At 40.7% G+C, this 23,603-nt stretch overlaps 1 protein-coding gene across 1 annotated transcript in view; it reads left to right on the forward strand.

Moving 5' to 3' along the window:
- Positions 1-9,365: 9,365 nt before the first annotated feature.
- The window catches only part of fibcd1b (fibrinogen C domain containing 1b), a 94,154-nt gene continuing 79,916 nt past the window's right edge, over positions 9,366-23,603 (forward strand). Inside the window, 1 exon segment of the mRNA XM_018662529.2 lies at positions 9,366-10,441. Within this exon segment, the coding sequence (XP_018518045.1) occupies positions 10,370-10,441 (72 nt within the window). The 5' untranslated portion in view covers positions 9,366-10,369.

The following is a 23,603-nucleotide window of genomic DNA, read 5'->3' on the forward strand; positions in this document are numbered from 1 at the left end:
CGGTGTGGAACGAGTGACAGGGTTAGGGTTTTGCAATACAACAGGACATGACACAAAAGCTGAAAACGTGACTGCAGCAGACAGGGGATGTGACAGCGACAGGCAGTGAAAAATTTCACACGAGTTAGTGGAGAGCAAAACAGCTCAAAACAAGAGTGAATACCGGGTGGATATAAACTTGTGATAGCACATGATAGCATGTCGGTGTTGTGCTCAGCTTGTTTCTGATGCCTACACGTTAAAAAAATAAAAGTTTTAAATAAACATCATATTGCATGTTTAAGGAATATTAATGTTTTTGCTTGTATGTAGAATGTAGTATGTGGATATAATGTAAATAGTGTTTGAAGACATACACCATACACTCATATTACTCCCTTATGGCTCAGGTATATTCAAATCTGGTTGGCATAATGGATGTTATTACTGGTTATAAATACAAATCTTTATATTAATAACTCTCTGCTGTCTTACAGATATGAGACAGCTTTCCAGCTAGCAATGACAGCGCACTCTGGTACACAATAAGGAAGGGCTGATGGATCAAGCAAAAGTAATTGCTATGGATATATATATATATATTTTTAGTACAATTGTCATCCGAGCTTCTTGGGCTTATGTCGGTGACTGGAGAGTTCTCATTCTGCTTTCATTTGCTCTCATGAGGAAAAAAAATCACAGAATTTGCAAAAATGAAAGCAAAATGTAGATAAGACAAGGTATCGTGTGCTCATTCTGTCCCTCTGAGGAAGCATTTACCAAGAGGACAGAGCTGTTTGTAACTTCACCTGTGATAAAATGAGTGCTGCAAGTGACAGTTTATGAGAGCCCCCCCCCCAACACACACACTCAGTCACCCCCACATCTGCTCTTGATTCTTAAAATGCATCTTTTATCTTCCCTGAGTATCGTAATCGCCTCTATATTTAGAATGGAGTTTTTTTGTTCATTCTCCTGTAATTTGTCGCTGTTCCATTGCTTAGTCTAATCAGTTGACTACATGTTTTCACTCGTCTCCAACCAACATAAAAAGGACTTACATAAAATTGTGTATAATGAATAAATACATATTACATCGACATATTTAACATGTAGTAACTGTAATATAATTCACAGCAATCATATCCATGTTTCATTCACCTTCTTTTAGTCAGTGATAGTGAATTTTGGTTATTCAGTTTGTCACTCCAGATAATTAAGACATTAAGGTAGCTAGCTCAGCAGACCTCAGTATGTGCCATCTCATTATCTTATTACATCTTTTCAGCCTAAAAAGACATGAAATGAAAGCATTACAACCTTTCTACCGTTCACTTTCCTCCCTGAAAACTTTAAACCCTTTTTTCTCAACTTAACTGCTTCTGTCGTTTTTGCACTCAATCTTACGTCATGGACATTTTTTTCTTACTTCCTCCTCAAGTTTATTGTTCTTATTCAGTTTGCATTACCGTAGTTATGACCCAACAAGCCCAGTAACACAATAATAACACCTGACTACCTCACAAGTCCTGGTTTCTGCAGCTGTGGTGGTGAACAGCTGGTAAGTAGCTCTGCAGCCCCACAGGGAACAATGTTGTCTTCTTTCATGTTCATACTGTGCACTGCAGAGTTCAAATGCAACCAGGAGTCATCATCTGCGGAATGCCTCAGATGACTCTGCATTAATGTCAGAGCTGAGCAGGGACTGAGAACAGAGATGTTGTGGACAACTTGGCTGAGTGATGTAGTGTGAGCCATATACACTTCATTGCAAGAAAGATAAAGAAGGCAGTGGATAAGGACACGTGTGACCCTTTAGACTTCATTCTTAATGCCTGCATCAATTCCATGTGTCCTTGTGAAAAATTTGGGATTGAATTCTTGGTGAAGTGTGGGCTACTTGCAGGGCTAGTAGATGGAGTAATATAGCTGACAACTTAGCCAGGACATGCTAGCATTAGTCAGTCCTGTTAAAGAAGGAAAACAAGTTCTCCAAGCTAGCAAGTTCAATTGTTTAATTGTCAGTTAGCAAGCTTGTGTTTTTGCTAAGGGTAAAATTACATAGTTTATTCAAAAGAAGTCTCATAACTGTCGTCAAACCAAGTCTCTTTTGAGGAGCAATTTACTCCAAAGAGGAAGTTCAATAAAATGGTGCCACACTTCTAATAAGCTGTTCATCCATTTTGGACTCTGGCTCTCTGTTCCCTCAAAGGTCAGTACTGTCAAGATGGCTTGCTATTTGTCGATGCTGCAAATTTGCAGGTCAAGGTTCACCAAAGTCCACATGAACAATTTGCATGGATTTACATTGCCTCAGAGAGCAAATCCACTAACCACAGTAATGAATTGATTTTTGCCATGAAATTTAGAGTTTAATTTCCAGCATGACCCAGCCTTCAGAGAAGCTGTGGACATTGTGGGACTTAAAAATATGCAATGGGCCAGAGGTGTAGTCCAGCAGCAGGTAGTGGGCATGATGTCAGTCTACCAAACCATCACATCCCCGCTGTTTGATCTGTCTTTCTACACTTCAAAACATGATGAAGTGCAGATGAATATCATTTAAAACAGGTGCACAAAATTAATGTCATTACGTCCACACAGTATAAAAGGATATCAGCTTGAGGGAGAGAGGGACGCTTTTTATGTTGTACAAAGTAATGTTGTGTTTATTGGTTTAGTCACTGCAACAAGAATCCTCAATTGCAGGGTATCAAAGGGGCATGACAAGACATTAACCCAAACTAAGGCGTTAATTGGAGGACTGCCAAGAGCTGGCACATAGCCAGTTGAATTCCGGTATCTTTGTTGTGCTTTTGCATGTCTGTTCCTTGGGAGACAAAACTGGATGTGGAGAATACTTTCCTTTTTTACTCAAAATATTTCTTTGCTACTTTGGTGTATTATTATTAAACATATAATTTCATCTAACTCTTCATATTTAATTATAGATACTGAAAGATTTTGCACTGGTATAATAGTCATTCAGTTAAGCTGCATATATTCAAAACAGAGATAGATGTAAATGTTCCTTTGATTATTAGCCTATGGCTAAGATATTTTAATTAAGTTATATGTATTACAGAGTGTAATTTAAGTTTATTTCTCATGCCCTTTTTTCAGATATGGCCTTGAATTGTTCCTTGTTTGTATCCATCCTGTCTTGCTTGGCTAGGCAGAGGCCTTTGGTGGTTATTGTCCTGCTCATGCTCCTCACCTTAAAGGTACACCAATGTAGCATTGTTAGACTTCACGATGGACTCAAAAAAAGATGCAGCACATGATGCATAATTTTTTAACCTACACATTCTTAAAAAGACCCAGTGCCTACATTACCCACAATGCAACTTGACAGTTAAGTCAGAAACTTGGGTGTGTTATGCAAGTTACTTGAGCCGCTTGCCTCAAGCATAGATGAGGTGCAGACAACAGATGTCTGGTAAGCTCACTTCTTCCTGTCTCCACACCCACATTTTTTTTTTTTTTAATTTTCAAAGTTGATGTAACATTTGAACGCAATTCTTCAGACAAAAAACAGAAACATCCAAATTTAGAGAGTCGTGATCGACTATAAAGAAATACCCTGCCTGTTCTTCAAACAGTTAACATCTATTCTTTGTCGGCATTTTATATTACGATCTAAGATTCGAGATGGAAGGCCAAAGGAGAGCTAATGCATTTTGGAGCAGATCCTTTCACCTTTGGCCTGCTCCCCAACTCAGTAATTTACAGTATTTGTTACACTGATTGATTTCTCTTTTTTTTGTCTTTTTTCTATAGTCAAAGATGAAAGAGTTAGAATTGCTTTCATCCATGGCCACTCAACCTACACATCCCTCTTCTATCACAGTACCTTGTTACTTTACTCTCTAGCCAGGAATGGATTCAGTGGGTTGACATCTGTTCTGGCCTATCTGCCATCAACTCAAATAGCTGAAATATTTCAAGCAGCAAGACTGTGATATTATGATTATTATATATCATTTTCATTCTTCTCTTTGGTTCCATCTCTTTGGTTTAACCTAAGAGTGCACTGACACGGGCTGAGTGAAGTAGTAGAATTTCATCTCCTGTCTTTTCAGTATTCTCACAGACATTACTGCACAGCGCCACAGGAGAGGCTCTCTTTCTCTCACACGCTCCAACTGATCCTTTTCCAGAGCTCTGAGGTCACATGGTGCAGTCTTATAAAATTCTGAGAAATTATCACAAACTTTCAATGCAGATTACATGCTGTAGTCGCAAATTGTGTACACATTATATTCATCCTCCATGATTCGAAGGCTGAGAGAGCAGAAGGCCAGATATCAGTCTACATAGAATACAGACAGATCCACAGGGGAAAAGAATGTGATGACAGGACTGTCATTGGCTGCTGCTGGTGCAAGCTAGTGGTAAACATCACTGAGGTGGTGGTGATAACATTTATACAAATATCTTCAGATATAATGAACAGTAGCCAAAAGCCAAAGTTAAGAGGGAAGACTTTCCATATTAAGAAAGTCTATGAAAGTTCATAGTCACATCCAAACAGGAAAACAGCAGAACATGTGGTTTGGAGCTTAAGAGAAATTTAATGGAAATCACATGAGTCACATAAAGGGTTGGGTTGCACCACAGGTACAAGGATGTGCCAGTAGGGGGCAAAGAGTCTTCATGGAATTATAAGACATTACGAGAATAAGTATTTTTGGATTACCTCCTGCCTACTTAATTCCCAATCTCCCAAAGAGGTACAGAATGGACTTAAACCAGTGTGGGAGCACAGCCCTACATGAAATACAGAATTAAAGACCTTATGTTCCTTGAGAGGGCAATAGGATCACATTCAGTACTTATGCGTTATTGGTAGGTAAGCTTGTTTGATGCCATGAGGTACAATGAGCTGATTAAGAGGAGCAGCTGAGGGAGCAGAAGGAAATAAGTGAAACGGGGTAAGAGATGAAGTGGGTGTTGATTACAGTGGAAGAGGAGTTTGCGGGTAAACTGCACAGGTTGATTTCTACTGTGCATGTGCTAATACACCTCTCATTTTTATTTGTACTTTTATGATGTGTGTGTTCCCCACCTTTCCGTCTGCTTTCCCAGCTCCAAAAGAAAAGGGATCATTGGTGGGTGGAGCAGTATATGCTTTCAGAGGTGCCTGGGAGCATTGCCCAAGGGAGGCCTGTGGATAATTACAAACCATTCAACAAACACAGCTCGGCGGCTCGATCCTGACGGTGAGCCAATAGGCAAACAGAGCTCTAACAAGATAGAGATGGCAAAACATGGAGTACATGAGTCATACAACATCAGCTGCAGGATTGGAAACAGACATCGAAGTTGCAAAGGCAACAAAAGAACTCCTGACTCGCTAGAGAGGATGGAAGTTGAGCATATGACCACAGCAGAGCTTAGTATATTACCCATTCTATAAATACTGTAAACTATCACAGATAAGGAGTATAGTCATACTTAATAGCTTGGAGACAGTAATGAAGACAGTAAAGAAGAGGGTATGCCGGTCATAAAGTGTTGAAACACCCACCATATTTTCAAGCTCGTAATCATTACAATCACTTTTGTGATCATCATCAGCACCACCACCACTTATGTAATTCCATCTCCCAGATTTAAGTCTAATTACCTCTATTAGTAAATGTCACCTCTATCTGCAACCAGACTCGGTGTACTCACTGGGCCCTCAGTGCTCAAGAATGTGTGTATTGCAAATGTGTGTATGTGTGGAGCATTTGATGAAATAGCTTTGCCCCACAGGGCTGATATTCTAACTGAAAAAGGGAGAGGGCAGAGCGAAGAGCTCTGCAAAGAATCTGATGTATCAGTAACCTCAATCATGTCCCACACCTATGGCTAACCTCGGGCTAAGTTAGGGAATTAACAGAGCAGCCGGGGAGAGATGCAACACTGCCTTTGACTTTGCACTTCAGAGGTGTGAGCGCTTTGCCCCTCCTCTGGAGAATCTTGAGAAAGACCATCATTATACATTAATAACACCAGAGACTTCTCCCTCAGCCTCTGTTTGTGTCCCCTATTGATTTTTCACTGAATTCTTTTGATGAGAGTATAGGGATTGACACTTTGATTATGTTTACCGTTACTGGGTGTGTGTTGGTGTGCACTTCTGTTTGTGCATGAGTGTATGTACAATATAGAATGAATTTACTTGTGCACTGTGTGTGTATCTATATGTGCATTTATGTTTCTCACTAGGTTGAACAGCTATTCTCTTCCTATACTTGTTCAGTAAACCTCTGACAGTGTTTTATCCCATGTCCAACTCACATCCATCCATAGTTCTACATTCGCCCATAATGTAACTCATATCCTTTACCATCTTTCTGCCTTTCACCTTTCTCTTCCTTTTTTTCTTTCCTTCTTTTTTTTCTGTTACTCCATCGTTTTGCAAATTATAGGCTTGGCATTTTGGGAAGGGCAGTTCACTCTGTTGGTTCTTCACAGTTCTGTGAATTTGTCCTGCTGCCGCTCCATGCGTAAAAATTCCAGAAAAAAAAAAAAAAAAAAAAAAAAACACAGCCAAGGGGGGGGAAAAAATCTCAGACGGCAACACTGAACCAAGTGCAGAGCTTGACCGAAACATTACACAAACACAAATGCTTGTTTGGATATCAGGACACATAAAACAGCACAGCCAATATGAGGCTGCATTGTTTGGGCTAATTGTAGAGATAAACAGCTCTTCCTGGGAGACCTCTCCTCTTTCTCTGAATGTCTCTGGCTGATCAGGTTTCAGTGACATTCAAAGATGGGGCCAGAACTGAGTAAACACATGAACACACACACACACACACACACACACCACACACACACACACACACACTTGCAAGAACAGACATTATCAGACGAATACATGACCACCAGCTGGTGTGACCAAGGTTCTACCTACAATGGTTTGCTCCATTGTATATTTGGCAGTCCTCCCTCACACCTTCTCCCTTGATATTAAAGTCATGGCTCATTCATTGTGTTATTACAATATTTTGACAAAAGGCCGGAAGGATTTAGGCCAAATTGAATACCTCTGCAGTTTGTCAGCAAATGTGCGATGTTGGCACTTTTTGCTTTTTTCATCAAATAGGAACCACGACCTCAGGGCATACTGTAAAAAAGACATTTAGTATAAACTGCCTTTTGTTCCAGTAAGCACAAGTCAATATGTCTGTTTTTACATATGATGTATGGCCCACTCAGTGTTTATGAGTTCCCACAAAGGATGCTATGCTCCCCCACCCTGACCTGTCTCAAAACAAATATAATTTATGTCAATAAAAATTACTGGAATGGTGAGTATGCTAATGGTATTACAACATGTCAAGTTACTCTACAATTTACTGTGTCATGAGAACATTTTCCTGAATGAGATCTTGAAATTCACACAGAGAGCAACACAACAAAAAGACGTGAAAGAAAAAGAGATCTGTGTGAAATGGGAAAAAAAAGAAATACTATTGTACATGCTGCATTTATAGTCATGCCTATACTACCTACTGCACACACACACACACACACACACACACTATACGAGTGCACGAGACCAACAGACCTACAGTCAAAATACACATTACAAATGAACATGCATACATACATGTAACAATATGTATGTATGTAACAAGAAACTGAGCAACTGAGGTAAGCACAGATTGATAAAGAAGAGGTATAACTATAGGTATAATCCTTATACAAGCAGTATTAAATCAACAACTAGAGGCACTACTTTTCTTTTAAACCCTTATTGTTATTCTTCAATTGACTTCTTTTGCTTTGAGTTCAGGAAATTGATTCCTCTAATCGACCCATGACGCCTTAGACTGAAGGAATTCATGCCACTGATCTTTCAATAATTGTTCTCAAAAGAATGCTGCTGTGATGTCCTCTGGAAACTGCATGTGAAAACTTTGAAAACTTCCAGGAAACTGTTTTGCTGTTGTGGGTTTTTCAAGCTCAATTGCTAAATGGGAAACTCACAACAGATCAGTGGACACTTTTAAAGAATTAAATCTGCCCTGAAAACCTATTTGGTCAATCACCTTCTAATTATGAGCAATGGAGTCCTGCATGAAAACAAGATCTTCTGTCAAAGTTGCAGTTGTTTTAGGTGATTTCACATGAGAGGTTTTCATAATTTTGCCACTGCCACTGGTTTATTTTGTCATGAATGTATAATGTTATGCCCCACCCCATTTTTAATGAGCTGTAATTTGAATAGAAACATTCAAAACTACATATTATTCCAGTGTAAAGCCCAGTGTCATAACATTTAATTTACTACTTTGGTCCCTAGATGCACTGTCATCCCTGACAAACTACTCCACCTTAACAACGTACCCTCAATCCTCTGCTGGATGTCAGACCTGCTGACGACGCACAATGTGTGTAGCTGTGACCCTAGTTTGCATTATCCCCCCACCCCACCCTTACCCCTCCCTCCTTGTGAGTGCAGGTTCATCACAGGGATGAGTAATAGCATGCTTTGGTCCCTGCACCAATGATTGGCTCTCTAATCATCTGTCCATCAAACTACCTTAACTGAGCAAAAACATGACCACTCTTGTGGGCCACATTATTGACAGTGATGACTCCATGTTAAAGAGAGAGGAGGTCTCTGTGTTGCTGTGCTGCCTATCACTTGGAACTGAGCACACTGAAAACTGTCGAAGTGGAAATTGATCTCTGTAGGGAACCTGTTGGTTAATTCATACCTGGAGTTCAAACAGCTGAGTTATTCAGGTTTTCTGTGATAAACCCTTATAATAATTAAAGTTTTAATACACAGTGGGAGCATTTTCTGTTTGATAAAGAAGAGCCAAACAAAATCCTGCTTCTGAGATATAAATCCTTTAAAAAACAACCACCATTAATTCACTATTATTTTCCATCTCAGCTGCTCAGATGCAGCTTTTCGCTGAGTAAACAAACATTGTATATCCTTCACTGTCAGTTTACATTAAGTCTAAGTCTTGACCTGTTTTACATACCATCCCAATGCTCAGTGATCTCAGCGCTCACCTCAGGTAAACTTGAACAAATCAAGGGAAGGACTGTGGGGGTTTTGAATTGGATTTCTGTGAAATAAATGAGGCAGTTGCTTCAGTTTAATATTCTGTTTCATCTTTTTTCTACTATATTGAGGTTCCTCTGCTTTAAACTCCCAAACAAGCAGCCCTACTTCTACTGGCTGTCATTCATATTAGAGGTGCAGTGTGATGTCACACCCAGTCATTAACACTGAGAGAATTACTGAACCCTGTCAGGTTTCCAGGTATAATAATATATATATATATTATTATACTGTGGTGTGACGATCTGTATAATGTGCTGCAACCTTAAATAGATTTGAGGGATTTCTCCAGGAGGATTTTATCCGCAATCCGACCCCGGATCTGTGTTACATTAACTCATTACACAGTCTGTAGTCTGCACATTAGACATACATTTACCACAATCTGCTGCTTTTTGGGTTGCAGTGTAATAGGAGGGTCCACGGTGCGGTGAAGTCGCAGGCGGGGTGGCAGCGGCACAGCAGTCGAGGGCAGGCGGGAACAGGGAAGGAACGCTCGTTCGGAGCGCGCCGCGCGCACAGAGGGGACGCGTTGATTGACAGTCGGAGGCACTGAGCGCCCCGTGCTGCACACAGGCGGAGCACGCTAATCTCCTCGTACCCGTCTCGTCGAAGGCATCTCTGTGAAATACCAGCCAGATCAGCCTGGCGCAAATAAGGGAGGCTCTATCTGTCCCTGGGCTCAGTGTCGGAGTCTTCTCGCCTCGTAAACGCGGAAAAAGGAACGCGGCAGCTCTGAGACCCTATCCCATCCGTGTCTTTACCTGTTCAGTCAGTGTAGTGGTCACAATCTGGGCTGACCTGGCGCCCCTATCCTGGAAACGGGAGTGGGTGGACAAAAAAGCTCGGGTTGCACTTTGCAATCTGAGCCAAAGAAGATTTTGTCGATTTCTTTTTGTGGAGTAAAAGGACTGCGCCCGGTGCTTTCGGGATCATTTTTGGGCTTCATTTTTGTCAAAACCGGTGTAATTGTGATGCGTTTGTGAGTCAAGTTACACACCGTGGAACCTGCAAAACTCTCCTTTTTATCCTTTTAATCGGAATAACGTTCAGATTAATCAGGAGACTCTTGGGAGGAATTTAAGTTCCATCTTGGTGCGTAATTTGTGCGGTGTGTGTGTGTGCGGTTGCTGAGCCGCAGAAGTAGTTGTGCCTCCCTTCTTCTTTTTTTATCTATTTTTTTTTTACGTTGAATACCCCATTTTCCCATGGAGTAGGCTAAGTCACTGATTAAGACTTAAAAAGCGCGGGTTTATTCTCTCTCGCCTGGAACAAACAGGCGGATCTGATGCGCAGATTCTCCGTAGGATGGTAAATGACCGATGGGGAATCATGAACAGCTCTTCTGAACTCGAAGATGGGACTCGGCATAAAAACCAGGTATGTTCACACAACGTTACTACAGTTGCGCTATGGGTTTGTGAGGAGTGGTGCATCTGTTGGTGCAGTGTTACCACGCTGAGTTTGCTTGGTGATGTGGCTCTCGAGCGAAATCTCTGCACTGTAGAGACAGGAGCTGCAAATGAGCTTTTCCCCGACTCCCCGGGCTCTGGCACTTCTGTTCCTGTCATCATGGCTAAACCCACCCGCAGATCACACAGTCCCCGTGGTTACTTCACACAACGCTTGAATGTGTTAGTTAGAATTACTTGGGATACAAATAGATGAACTGGGGAGAGTAGAAGCTGAAATCACGGCAGAGGATTAACATGAGTGTGAACAGGCCGATAGATGTTTGCGCATCTTGGCTGCATCTTCCCCCCCGTAAAAAAAACCACTCATGTAAACCTGGACCGTGCTTTAATTGAATGTGATTGAATGGAGATCGCATTTGCGTTGTTCAGAGTGCTGAAACATGCCACACAGAGACCCTCAAATAACCACTCCACAGCTCTTTAGGCTGTCTCTCGCTCGGATGAATTGAGACAGGAGCGGACGTGCGTTGTGTTGCAGCCAGGCAAAGCTCACTTTGGGGAATAGTCAATGTGTTTTCACAAGGTCAGTAGAGGGTTATTGACAGCCCATGAGGGAGAAAGGGCTGTTCGGGAAGACGGAATCGGATTTCGGGGGCACAGTTAAATCTCGGCGCCTTTGGAAAGACGCAGCAATGATTTACCTCTCTAATGAGATTGATGATGGATTTAGTTATTATGCGACATCACTGGCAAACAATGTTAAGGTGCTGACGTGAAATCCTCCCCAGAGCCACTGCAAAATGTTTTGACATCGCAGAGAAGTAAAGGATGTCACAAACTCTTACATTTTGGGCACTTTTTTTAAGAACTGACGCAGCCGTAGTTTGCTTTACAGTGCAAATAAATGAGCAGTTATGAAAAAGATAACAGCAGGGGATATAAGTTACCTAATAGGTTATGATTTTTTTAAAAGGATTAGTTTTCTTTCCCAGGTAACTATCTCTGTCACCTCTAAATGTTTTAAAGCAAAGTGGTTCACTCCCAACTCTTAAAAAAAATGCATTTGCTCTCTGCTTTTCTTTGACTCAAAGCTAAATGCAAGTGTCACTCAGCAGGCATTTGTTAGAAGGAAACAAGCTTGTGGCATATTTCTTGTTATTTACAAAGCTTGACAGGTGTCAGAAGATATGTGACTTCCTGTCTTGTGCCTCTGCTGATTTCATGGCTCACATCTGAGTCATTTGTATAGTGACACTTTGAACTGGGGCCTGAGTTTTAGTCCTCTGTGAGGCATAATGCCATTAGTATTGATCAATACAAGGCTGCAGTTAATTTTTCATACATCACAGTCGGCTGATTTTCATGTAACATTTATACTTCTGAGATGGAGCTGATCGGTGACTTACATTTTGCCTGTTGCCCACAAGCTGCTTTGCCTCTTTTATAAGCACTTAAAGGTCATGTGAATAGCAAATACATCTGCCCTGGTTTTTAATTTGATGGCGGCGTGTTCTGTTTTACCCAAATCTATGTCTCCGATCAATAAACTCTCCAGAAGAAAAAAATAATCTGTGCAAGGAAAATGAGATTCATTTAGATTTTTTTTTCAAGAAAAAAAACTGAATGAAGCTCTAATATGCTGAGTGGTATAAGCCTAGAGGATCAAAAAAACAAAATATGTTCCATATCCCCCAACACTCCAGTCCAGGTCAGACAGCATCAGGGGAATGAGATGAGAGGTTGTGGGAAATGGGGATGGCTAATGCTGCAATCCGTCCCTCTCTCCTTCCTACACCTATCTGTCTCCCTCTTCTGCACTTGTTATTTTGCTATCATGGGCAGACACACATAAATACTCTTTCTGCCTGTGTGTGTCAGCCTGTCTTTCTCTGTAATCTTGAGCAGTAACACTGAACCTTTATCTCTAGCTTTGTGCTATTGACACAGTCATTTTCAGACCCAGTGGGGAGGGATTGGGTAATAGAGATCTCTTGTGGTCTCTGTTTGTTTTGATATTACAAAACATCCCCCTCTATTTGTCTGGTAACTCTACATATTTGATTTGTAGCTGTAGGTGTGCTGTCATCCGTGCCCTTTTATAACAGATGGAGGCCAGTTAGAGTAAAATGGAGATGCTAATGCTATTTACAAATCAGCCTTGAAATCTAATTCACTAGATTACAGGCAACAGAGACTGAGGCTACATGGTCAGATGTACTTAATTTCTGTGTATAGAAATGCAGCACTTGAAAGGAACAAAATGGCCTCCGTGAGTTATAATATAGTCCAGTGAAGCTTTCATATCAAGCATTTGTAATGAAAAAGAACAGAGATAAGTCAAGGTTGCTGTTTGCCGTTATTGCCATGGCAATGGGGAGGAAAATTAAACTGAAGGATATAAAAAAAATAGTTACATTTCTTAAGAAAAATGCCAGTTTTGCTCAAGAATGAAAACAATATGTGATTTCACATAAGAAACAAAGAACAAAGGATGTGATATTGTGCTGTAAAAGCACCAATATTGATTTTTTTGGAAGGGTGCTAGCTAGATTTCTTATAGGGCTGTTTGCTATATCTGTTTCCATGGTATCATTTTTAAGTCAGCCATGAGCTGAGTTTGAGCAATTTGTTTTTTTTGTCTCAATTTAATGTTATAAATGTGATGTGTGCACACAAACACGCACATGCACACACACACACACACACATACACATCACATCTGAACAATGTGTATATCTGTATTGTTCTCTTCTTCACCACATGTGGCCCATGCACACACACACACACACACAGTATAGTTGAGAAGTCAGTGAGGCCCAGTGGGTTTGCCCACTTGGGTTGGAGGTAATCAATAACACTCTGAGAACTCCAAACTTTCCAAAGCACTGAAAGGGCTGTTTGTGTATGAGTAGAATACCATAGAATAGAGCTGCCAGCTCACACACTGAACTACGCATACACACACACTCACACACACACATACACACACACACATAGACTGAACTAAAGAGGTATATATTTTATAGACAATTTGTTGGGATTTTTATACCCAAAGCTCCACTTCAGAACCATGGACCAACACAAACACATCAAACCCATACAATCAAATCAATAAGTTAGCAAATCACCTAACAATGGTTAGGATGTTTATGTATTTCCAACGCATCAGACACAGAGCTGTAAAAAGGAGGAAGGTTCTCCTTGACAGCACACACACTGTAGGGTCCACATCTATCAACAACACGCTCGGCAGCGAACCAAGTCAGAAATTATATCAGACTTGCATGACAGCCACAGCACACACATGGACACACACACACACACACACACACACACACACACACACACGCACACACCTACCTCTGTCAGGATTTATCAATCTGCACTAACTCACTTTAATACATCTCACTCCCACATGTGGCAACTGTGGTTCAGGCAGAACCCAGAGGGCTTGATCCTCACATACATATCTGTCTACATATCTTATAATTACAGCTGAACAATGTGTGAAAAATATCTAACTGCAGTTTTTATTTATAATATACAAAATTATAACAAGTGTAATTACAAACTGTTTCTGAGGAGGTTTTTTTCTTTAAAGCAAGTAGGAAAGTAAATTGGTCAATTTTTCTACAGAAAATGAGACAAATATAACCTATATTAAGTAAGATATTACATTAGTGGTGTACTTGATGTTGCTCAATAGTATTCAAATGTAATCATGACATTCACAGTGGGTTTATATTTATTGGTACCAGCTGTATAGTCAGCCACTAATGATAGTGATGACAAACCGCAGGGAATTTGCACCGTGTTTTCATATCAGACTGGAGACAGGCAAGATGTTCCAGCTCTGCTTCACAGCTCTAAATCCTGGAGGTACAGATTTATAGGTGGGGTTTTGGCTGAGCAGTAAAATTCACAGGCCATTCTTTATATTTTCAAACATCAAAATTATACAGACTGTCATTTCTTCTTCTTTAGAACCATATTTGGCTGTGTGTAGGTTTACAGACACCAGACACTGGCATGCAGTGTTTTGCCTTTGCAAATAAATAATGTGAATTAACTAAGTAAATTTGCAGTTATTATAGTCATTATAGTCAATGGCATCAAAAACCGCCAGTTTAACTTGCTGCAACTTGTTAATACATTGTTATGTAAGTTATGATTAATGTGGCCTATCTTGGGATTTCAAATCACAATTTTGATTAATTGTTCAGCCTAACTAATGATACTGCATTTTTAAACAAGAGCTGATACATGTAAGGTATATGCTCCTTAGACTTTAGACTTTACAAGTATTTAAGACATCTTTCTTATTGCTAGTTCCTGCTAACATGTGAAATGGCTTTTCAATGACAGTGTCATGGTGTGTTGAGAGGTGAAGACCCTGACTGTTTACTGTTCGTGTGAGATGTGGGCTGTCTGGTTTTGTGGATAGCCTTGTCGAACTAATGAACCTGCTGAGCTGGCTGGAGGTATAGGAGGCAGTGTGGACTGAGGCAAAGCAGAGCAGAGAGAGAGTTCTCTGGTTCGCTGGGCCTGTGATTTCCCTGTAGGGGGTCCTGCTATGGCAGCAGAGCAACTCTAACTTCAGATTCTGTCTCTCCTGCCCCGCTCTGGGTGGCATCAAGGAAAAACACCCACCAGCAAAAGTTTTCAAGCCCCAGAAGGGCTTCATCCATTTGCCAGATCACATACCTGAGACGTGCAACTGGCAGACGCATTGACGTACAAATTCTGGACTTAGACAAGTTCAGCATGTCAAAATGGAACCATTTTAATCTTTATTTTTCTCCATGCTCTATATCTTTCTCAGTTTATGTGTGGGCGCTTGCATCTGTACAGATGTAAACTCTCACAAGAGGGCTCACAGTGTGAAATGTTTTTTAACACTTGTAATGTGAGTGTTTGACAGGGGTGCAAGGCTTTCTGTGTTTGTCTCTCAGTGTGTGTACATATTGTCAATGTTTTATTTGTTTTTTTGCTCATCCAGCTATACATAGTCAACTGTCTCAGAGGAGAGAATGGCCAAATTAAAGCAATGCCAGTCTTGGTGTTAGCTACAGTATGTGTTTAACAGCTGCAGAGTATAAAAAAGGAGAGAGTGATATTTTTGTGTGGGTCTGTGCATGCCTTGTGTGATCATGTGTTTCTACTGATCCTGTGTTCCTTTTAAACAAGAGTATGGGGGTGGGAGCAGAGGGAGAGTTATTCAGTTTATCAAGAAAAAACAATCCCTCAGTGTCATTGATTTCACTTGCTGCTCTTCATAACAACACCGCCTTTATATTGGCATGCACTATAATGAATTTCAAAGCCTTAATGCTTCACTGTGTTTTTCATCTTCAGTGGGGATGTTCATCTCATACACAGATGCTTTTGAAATCGCCTCTCCTTCTTATCGATATCATCTTTTTAGCTTTGGACACATCTATATACTATATAAGCTCTGTCTAGTTGAAACCCATCGCTTTCGTATTGTTGAATTGTGGGATCAAAACCTAAGTGGTTCACAGAAGTGTAGGCCTATTGTTAGAATGAAGGTATGAATGTGTGAGAGGAGTGTGTGTGTTGGTGGATCAGAGCGGTAACGAGCCATTACTGTCAAGTCGTTACGTAAGTGAAGAGTGCTTTTACATAGAAAGTGATTTAGTGCCTTAATGGAGCAGCATGTTATTTTGTTTAGGTTTCCTGCCACAGCCATTTTGTTTAACGCACATGTACAGTAGCCTGGTGAAGCTGAGGCTCTACTAGTCTGAAGGTTATAAATGACGGCAGCTGTCTCATGTGCTTTTGGCCTTGCTCATCCTCTATCTGGCTTTTGTTATCCGACCCTCACTCTCTTCCATGTCTTTTTCTCATTTTCTCCCATTCTATATCTCTTGCTGCAACGAAGGGACAGGATATTTCAATATCAGATTTCTGGTGCTGCAAGGTGGCTAGGAGGCCTTGAGAGAAAAAAAAGGCAGAGGCAAGAAAGGACAGGAGCAAGAATGAAATTGGGAATCGCAAAAAAATGTGGAAAAAGTAAAAATAAGAGCCAGAGTAGGGAAACAAAAGAGTAACCTAGAGTAGAGTAGAAAAAAAAGGGCACAGGGGGGCTGGGAAGTATGAATCACAGTAGGTCCCAGATCAGTGGTGAGCAGACAGCAGGCTAGCTGGGGGCACATGTACCTTTGCAACATGACGCAGATATACTTCAGCTGCTCAAAATCCCACATACCATCAACAAAGGACTATTATCAGATATACCACACATTGCTGTTGGAGTAAAAAGGCAAAAAAAAAAAAGGCAGTCTTTTTCCACAGTCGACTCTTGGATCAGTTACAAGCCTCATCACGGAAGCCCCAAAGCATCACCAAGGGCTCACTCGCATCCAAAACAACAGCTGCAATAGAAAGTAATTGTAACTAATTGATTCGTGATTCTTGGTAATTGTGTTGATTTTGTGTGTGACACGTGCTTTAGATTTGGCGCGCCTTTGTGTGTGAGAATGTACAGTATGAATGCACACATGTGCTTTCATGTCCACGTATGTGTGTGGGCAAACATGATGTAAATGGTCACACAGTTGGTTTCCCTCTGCGTCTTTGAATGGATGCAAAGAAAGTAAAGCTGTGTAGGGAACATTAGCAAGGCACCGCAGGGCAAGGTTATATTCTACCTCCCAGAGCATGTATTGACAGATGTGTCAGCAAGCTGACCTGATGGGCAGGGTTTCACAGTAGAAGCGCTAAAAGTGTGAGAGGGAGTGAGGGGAGAGAGGGAGACTGGGTAAGCTAAGGCATTAGATTTCCATCTGCAGGATTTAGCCCCTCGTGCATAGTTTGTGTGTGTATGTGTGCCATATATGCTCAGGAAAAGAGGAAAGATAAATGTTTATATTCCCCATCACTATTTTATTCTGGAAGACTGTAATATCAGCAGTCCTTCAATTTATCATTCACTTCCCTGCTAAATCATCATTAAAAATGCATTGGAAATCACCTGTGAGAGGAAGATGAGAGGTGTGCAGGTGTGCTAGGGGAAGGAGCAGGGTGGAAATGAGGCAGAGCAGTGGAGTGAGGGAGTGAGGGATGAGAGAGACATGTGTTATGGAGTTCAGTCATCTTGATGGACAACTAGCCAGACCCATTCCACTGACTGATTGGGCACTATCTCCATATCTCCACTGAGAAGTGTCCAATTTCCTCCTGGCGACTTCAATCTAAGAGTTAAAGAGCTCCGTTCATGGGACGCTGGAGTCTTGATCAAACAGAGATGTGAGATTAGGGGGCCCTGCTTTTAAAGGAACATACTCCACAACATAATAGTTTTTTTTTTGTTGTTGTTCCCTGGTCTCATCATTAATCAACGCTCACAGACACTCATGCATGCGCAATGAAATCACGTATATACACACACACACACACACACACACAAGTGTGGCTCTCTTTTGTGATGGGTTACGTATCTGACTAAGAATGCAGACTGAACAGTAAATAATAAGGGAATTAATTAGACCCTGAAAATCCAGTGAATAATTTATGATAAATGGGGAAGTTTAATCAAGCAATCAATCTCTTTGGCTGCTGGATCTGGAGCAGAAAAATATTGCAGGACACAGAGAGAGGAGAAGGGAGGAGGACGCAGTTTTAACTCAACATAAAGCAGTTAAAACGATCAAACTGAAAACTGCTGGAGTGCTGAGAATGCCTTACAGCCAGCAACAGCTGACTGTTAAAATAGTGATGCCAGTGTGTGGCATCTGCTCCACTGCTGGCATACAGAGGACCTTTTTATCTAGGTGTTAAAGAGTCTGTGATTGAGCTGGGCTGCTCTTGAACTCTCTCATACTTGGTAGCGTCTCCAAAATCACGTTATTGGTTCTCCTCTGACCCAAATTGCTTCATTTCAGCTGAAAACTGGCTTCATATATTTACCTGCTAATGACTTGCTTAAGCTAACAGAGGAAACATTATAGCATCATTATGGGCTAGGCAGCATCAGGCGTCTCAAGGTTAATAGCAACATTAATTGACTAGAAGGACGGAAGGCTGAGGAATCCTTGCGTCCCTATTAAGAAGTATTCTGGATCTGTAAATTGGATGCAAAAACTGAATGATTTCCTCGTTACCCGATCCCACATTCAGTGAAATGTGTCAGAAAAAACTCAACGACTGGGTCATTTTCACAAATATATTTTTAGGCTCGGGGACAGGTACTCTGCTTATAACAATTCTCTCAATTTTAAATATAGCTGGAACAGAAATAGAATTTTTTGTCATCAGCAGAATGAGAGAAAAACTCCATGAAAGAGGATAGGTGACTGATAGGAGAAAAGCATCAGGAGGGAGAATAGTTTCAGGAGAGAGACAAATAAATGAAATGATGCATGAAGAATACTCAAAACAAGACAGAGAGGGAGGCACAAAGAGATGCAGAGATGTATTTATTGCTACCCTATTAAACAGTTATGACAAACTCATGGCTAATATATTAACAGAGTTATCCACCAACATCCATTATTTATTCATCATCAAAAATTCAATCTGGCAGACTGCGTGCCATTATTCAGATGTGCTGGGGGAAAGTGGCACATTTGAATAAATGAGGAATTGTAGGGCTCACTCCCATGGCTTGTTGTTATTCCAAAACCCTCCCTTTAAATGATTCAAATGTTAAATCAATCAAAAAATGAAGGAGAGGGATTGATGTTGAAAAAAATCCCTTCCTAGCTCACATAGCGGGAATCTATTATATTTTCTGGAAAAAAAACATTTTATTGTTCTCGACCCATTAAAAAAAAAAGACAACTTATCGAAACTGTTGGAAGTTTTTCATTAGCAGAAAAAGAAAACATTATGTCTTCCGCACGTTTTAACTTCCATCTCAATTCATTGCAGCACGTGAGCCCCTGCTATGGCTGCAGCAGCGGACCAGCTCATATTTACTATATTTGGTTTGTCTCGTTTTCCTCTGGTGAAATTCTGCACCTCTCGGCAATACCTAAGTCTGAATGAGATTGGATATGGAAATGTAGAGTACTGCGGACCAGTAGTTTCTGCTGATGTTGTGGAACTTGGCAGCTCGGAGAACAGGACATATTCCTCAGAGAAACAAACAGTCGCGCATACAGACACTTCTGTGCAAGCAGACACATAAAACCAGACACACATGCACCAGCACATACTCTTCAGTTAATGCAGTACGTTGGAGAAAAAGCAACCACAGAAAAACATACACGTTTAAAGGGTAGGAGAGATTGTTGAAAATGTCAACTGTGCAAAAGTATTGGAGGAGGATGTAAATGGAAGAAAATGTACTGGCAACAGTATTTTACATCTGTAAGGCTAAATGAATCTATTATGAAGTACTTTTCTCTAATCGTCCTAATAGTGTGTACCATGCCAATGCTAATGCTAATATTTTGTGGGTATGACGTTTACAGTATTCACTGACTGAGTTAAGTGTGCTAGAATGCCAACAGTTTTTTTCTAGTGGAATCCCAGCACAGTTTTCCTTACTGACATTTTGTCTGACTTAGCTCGAACTTGATGCATGTTGTAGACACACTGACAATAATACTCATTCTAATACCATATCTATACAGCAAACAGTGTGAATAGTTGTCAGGCCTTGAATGTTAAAGTTTGGCCTTTGTTGTTCTTCTGCAGTGTGTGATTTTCAGGTGTCCTGTTGTTTTATCCAGTGACTTGGCCGGCATATCACCCAAACACTGCTGTGTTCAGTCATTCGTGCTGTAATTGGATCTGTACATTGCGTCACAATAAATTACAAATTACAGAGGCTCAAATCTCAATGACCTTTGGGAAAATTGGCCAATAATTGAGGACATGGTGACTTTGAGGCTTTTTGCTTTCTTTTGTAAATATTTCAATCCCAAACATTCTGTCCAGCTTTTGAGTTTTTCAAGCTGACGTGGCAGTATTATATGATGTTGAAAGGAGAAGCAAGAAGGTCAAGTGTAGTGTCTCTATCATTTTACAAAACTGAGGTACAGTCTGTCTAGTTCCAGGATTTACAATTCACTGATACACATTTGTTTTGCACAAACTAGTTCGATGTATCAGATTAGATTTGGAGCAGTCTAGAGGTATACTATCTCCATGAATTCTTGCTTTTCAAACTAGCTATATATAAAACTATAAAAGCTTTATGAAATGAGGTGTTGGAGGTGGATTATGAATATATGAGTGTAAATAAGCATACAGAATTAAGTACATGGCCATTATAAGCAGGTCTGGAGGATGATGGACAGAATTACCAGCTCCCAGTTTGATGTTATCCAGTCTGGTTTCACACAGGTGAAGTAAAGGTTGACAGTAGCAGTAGTGATAATCCTGGTGTTACAATTTATGGGTGTAATCATAAATACAGTTTAACCTCAATCATGGGAAGATTAATAAATCATAGCACATCATGCCAGAGGGAATTCCCATTTATTGCTAGTATTAATTCATGCTTTTATATCCAGAGTCATTATCTATCGTCTGTCCTGTGCTTTTGGAATGTTTTTGGTCAGATATGATGTAAAATCTTGTGGAAGATGATACCTCTCTTTCACCTTTACTTTGCATTGTAACTCATGTTCTGGCTAAGTTGTCAGATAATTGGGAACTTGTACTTCCAGTCTAAGATAGTCTGGTATTGTAAAAGCCCTTATAGAGTCTGTCAGCACTGCACAGTGCCTCAGCCATTTGTCTGTCACCTTTATTCAAATCTTCCTTACAGATGCAATGACTAATGGATGAAGTTTGCTAGAGATGGGGATGGACTACAGAGAGTGTGAGAGAACTTATTTGAAAAAAAAAAAAAAAAACAAGTCCAAAGTCCTGGAGCTTTTGAAGAGAAGTAGGGCTTATAGAAACATGTAGAGAAAAGTAAAACATAAATCTGGGGTTGTCTTTTTTTAATCAGATTGAATTTGTGATGAGACGGGAACAATAATTGTCACATAATCACTGACAAACTGTTCTTTAGCTTGTTTTGGCTCATACAGTGTCTTTCTTTAATCCTCCCGGCACATTAAACTTATGCTCTCTCTCTCTCCCAGCCTTTCTCACTTTGGGGAATGGAATCTGGCAGGCTCCTCACAGGCTTCTATAATGTGCTAACATAAGAAATCAATCAGACTCACAGTATTTCTACTGCCCCTCAGCTCACATTGATTTATTGCAAATGTGTTGAAGATGAAGAGAGAAACTCTTTAGCACTGTGGGCCAGGGTGGTCAAGGGGAGTAGATGGAAGGAGAGAAGAATGAGGGGATGGTGACAGGTTTGGGATGAAGGGGTGAGACAGGGGAGGAGCGAGCAAAGAGGAGGGATCTCGGCCTGTTGATATTTGTTTTTGATAGGCTGATGTTCACCTCGGGGTCAACTCACTGTCTGTCACCAGCCAGCCAGGCAGAGAAAATGATGATAATGTATTTTATACTTTAGAAGGCTGTGATGTGTTTGCTGTGTGCTGCGGTTTTCCAGTATGTAGGGCATGACAGCTGCTGTCAGCCTGTAGCGGAGGCTGGTCAGGGGTCGCAGAGATGGTGGTGGCTTAGTTTCCCCACCTGATGCCTTTTTTAAAACTAACCTGGCAAACTTATAGACAACTGCAATATGGTATTTTTGGAATTTGACTTTCCCATCTTGTACAGTATATTGACACATCTGCTGCTTTATAAAATGTGTGAGTCACCCGTGTCATAATCTACTTAAAACTTTGACTTGACTCAACTCTTGGCATTTTTCGAATGTGCCTGATTCATGAGTATCACTGTTAAAACCAGGCATCTTTAAAAAAAAACAAACTGTTTTCTAAACAAAATTATTACCATATTAAAGTGGTAATTTGTACCTAATGCATTTTGTAATGGCTTTTTGACTGTTGTTACTGTCACTCTCAACACTTTTTTAAAAAACTCAAAACAAATTATCTTGCCGTTGCCACTCAATTATGATTCAGAGCAATTTCATATTTCATGCTCACACAGCTTGGGGGGGGGGGGGGTATCTGGAATCTGGGATGCCTCACCAGTAAATTTTGTTTCCTTTTTTATACATCTCAAGAGTGAAAGGCTTGTTTATCTGTTTTGGAAAAGATGAATGTTGGAAGTAAGTAAAAGCTCAATAGTAGCTTGGTGTACTTATATCATGAACATACACTTAGAGACACCAAAGGGGGCTGCCGGAGATGAGGATTGAAGTGGATTACTGAGATAGCACAGCACTTCGGAGAGAATGAAATCTTATTTTTATATTAGGCCTTCATAAAATACATAAGCGGGAAAACATACGTCTGCTCAGTGGCCATATGCAGCTTTGTAGAGTGGCTGAGGCCCACTCGCTGCGGGGGCTGGCAGGCTGATTGAAGGGGTTAAAGAGGAGATTAAAGTGATAATGTACATCTCTAATCCCCAGCACTTTAAGAGGGCAAAGAGGCGAAACTGCCTCTAACCACAGAGTTGGACACGAGGAGGGTGCATCAATGGCCATCAGGGTCAGCCATTGCCATGGCAACAGATTATTCAGAATAATTATCTGCCATATGTGCCTTGTCACAATTAGAGGTTGGCTGTGAGCTGGGTCATGGGTCAAATGCTGATCAGAGTATTGGGGCGGTGGCGAACGTAACCACCCCACCACCACACACACACACACACACACACACACACACACTGCTTATTAGAGTAAAGTTCAGCCTGCTTATCACTTCCATCACATAAGCCACAGTCACACAACCTTCACTCTTTGCTTCCTAGCAGAGATATTCTTAGAGGTCTGATGCTACCAGCTACATCACTTCGTCGCAGTGGCTTACTCTAAATGTCTCCGCATGCTGTGCATACTGAGCTTTCAACAGCCCTTTTTTCAATAATAGATCTTACAAAATGAAAATCTGGAAATGAATGAAATGGATTTATGATTTCAATCAGAATACTAAGCTTCTTGAATCGACTTTTTTTTTTTGGCTGAGTAGCGAGGAAAGGAAATGACTGTGTGAGCAGAGTGCGCAAATGTGAGCTGACAGAGGCTCGGGGAGAAAAAAAAAAAAAGAAAAACTTTTGTGGTTTGCTCTCACGACCAAACCCTCCATTAGTGAGTCCAGACGTTTTAACTCATCACT

Source organism: Lates calcarifer, linkage group LG9 (genome assembly GCF_001640805.2).
Source record: "Lates calcarifer isolate ASB-BC8 linkage group LG9, TLL_Latcal_v3, whole genome shotgun sequence".
Classification (NCBI taxonomy): Eukaryota; Metazoa; Chordata; class Actinopteri; family Centropomidae; genus Lates; species Lates calcarifer.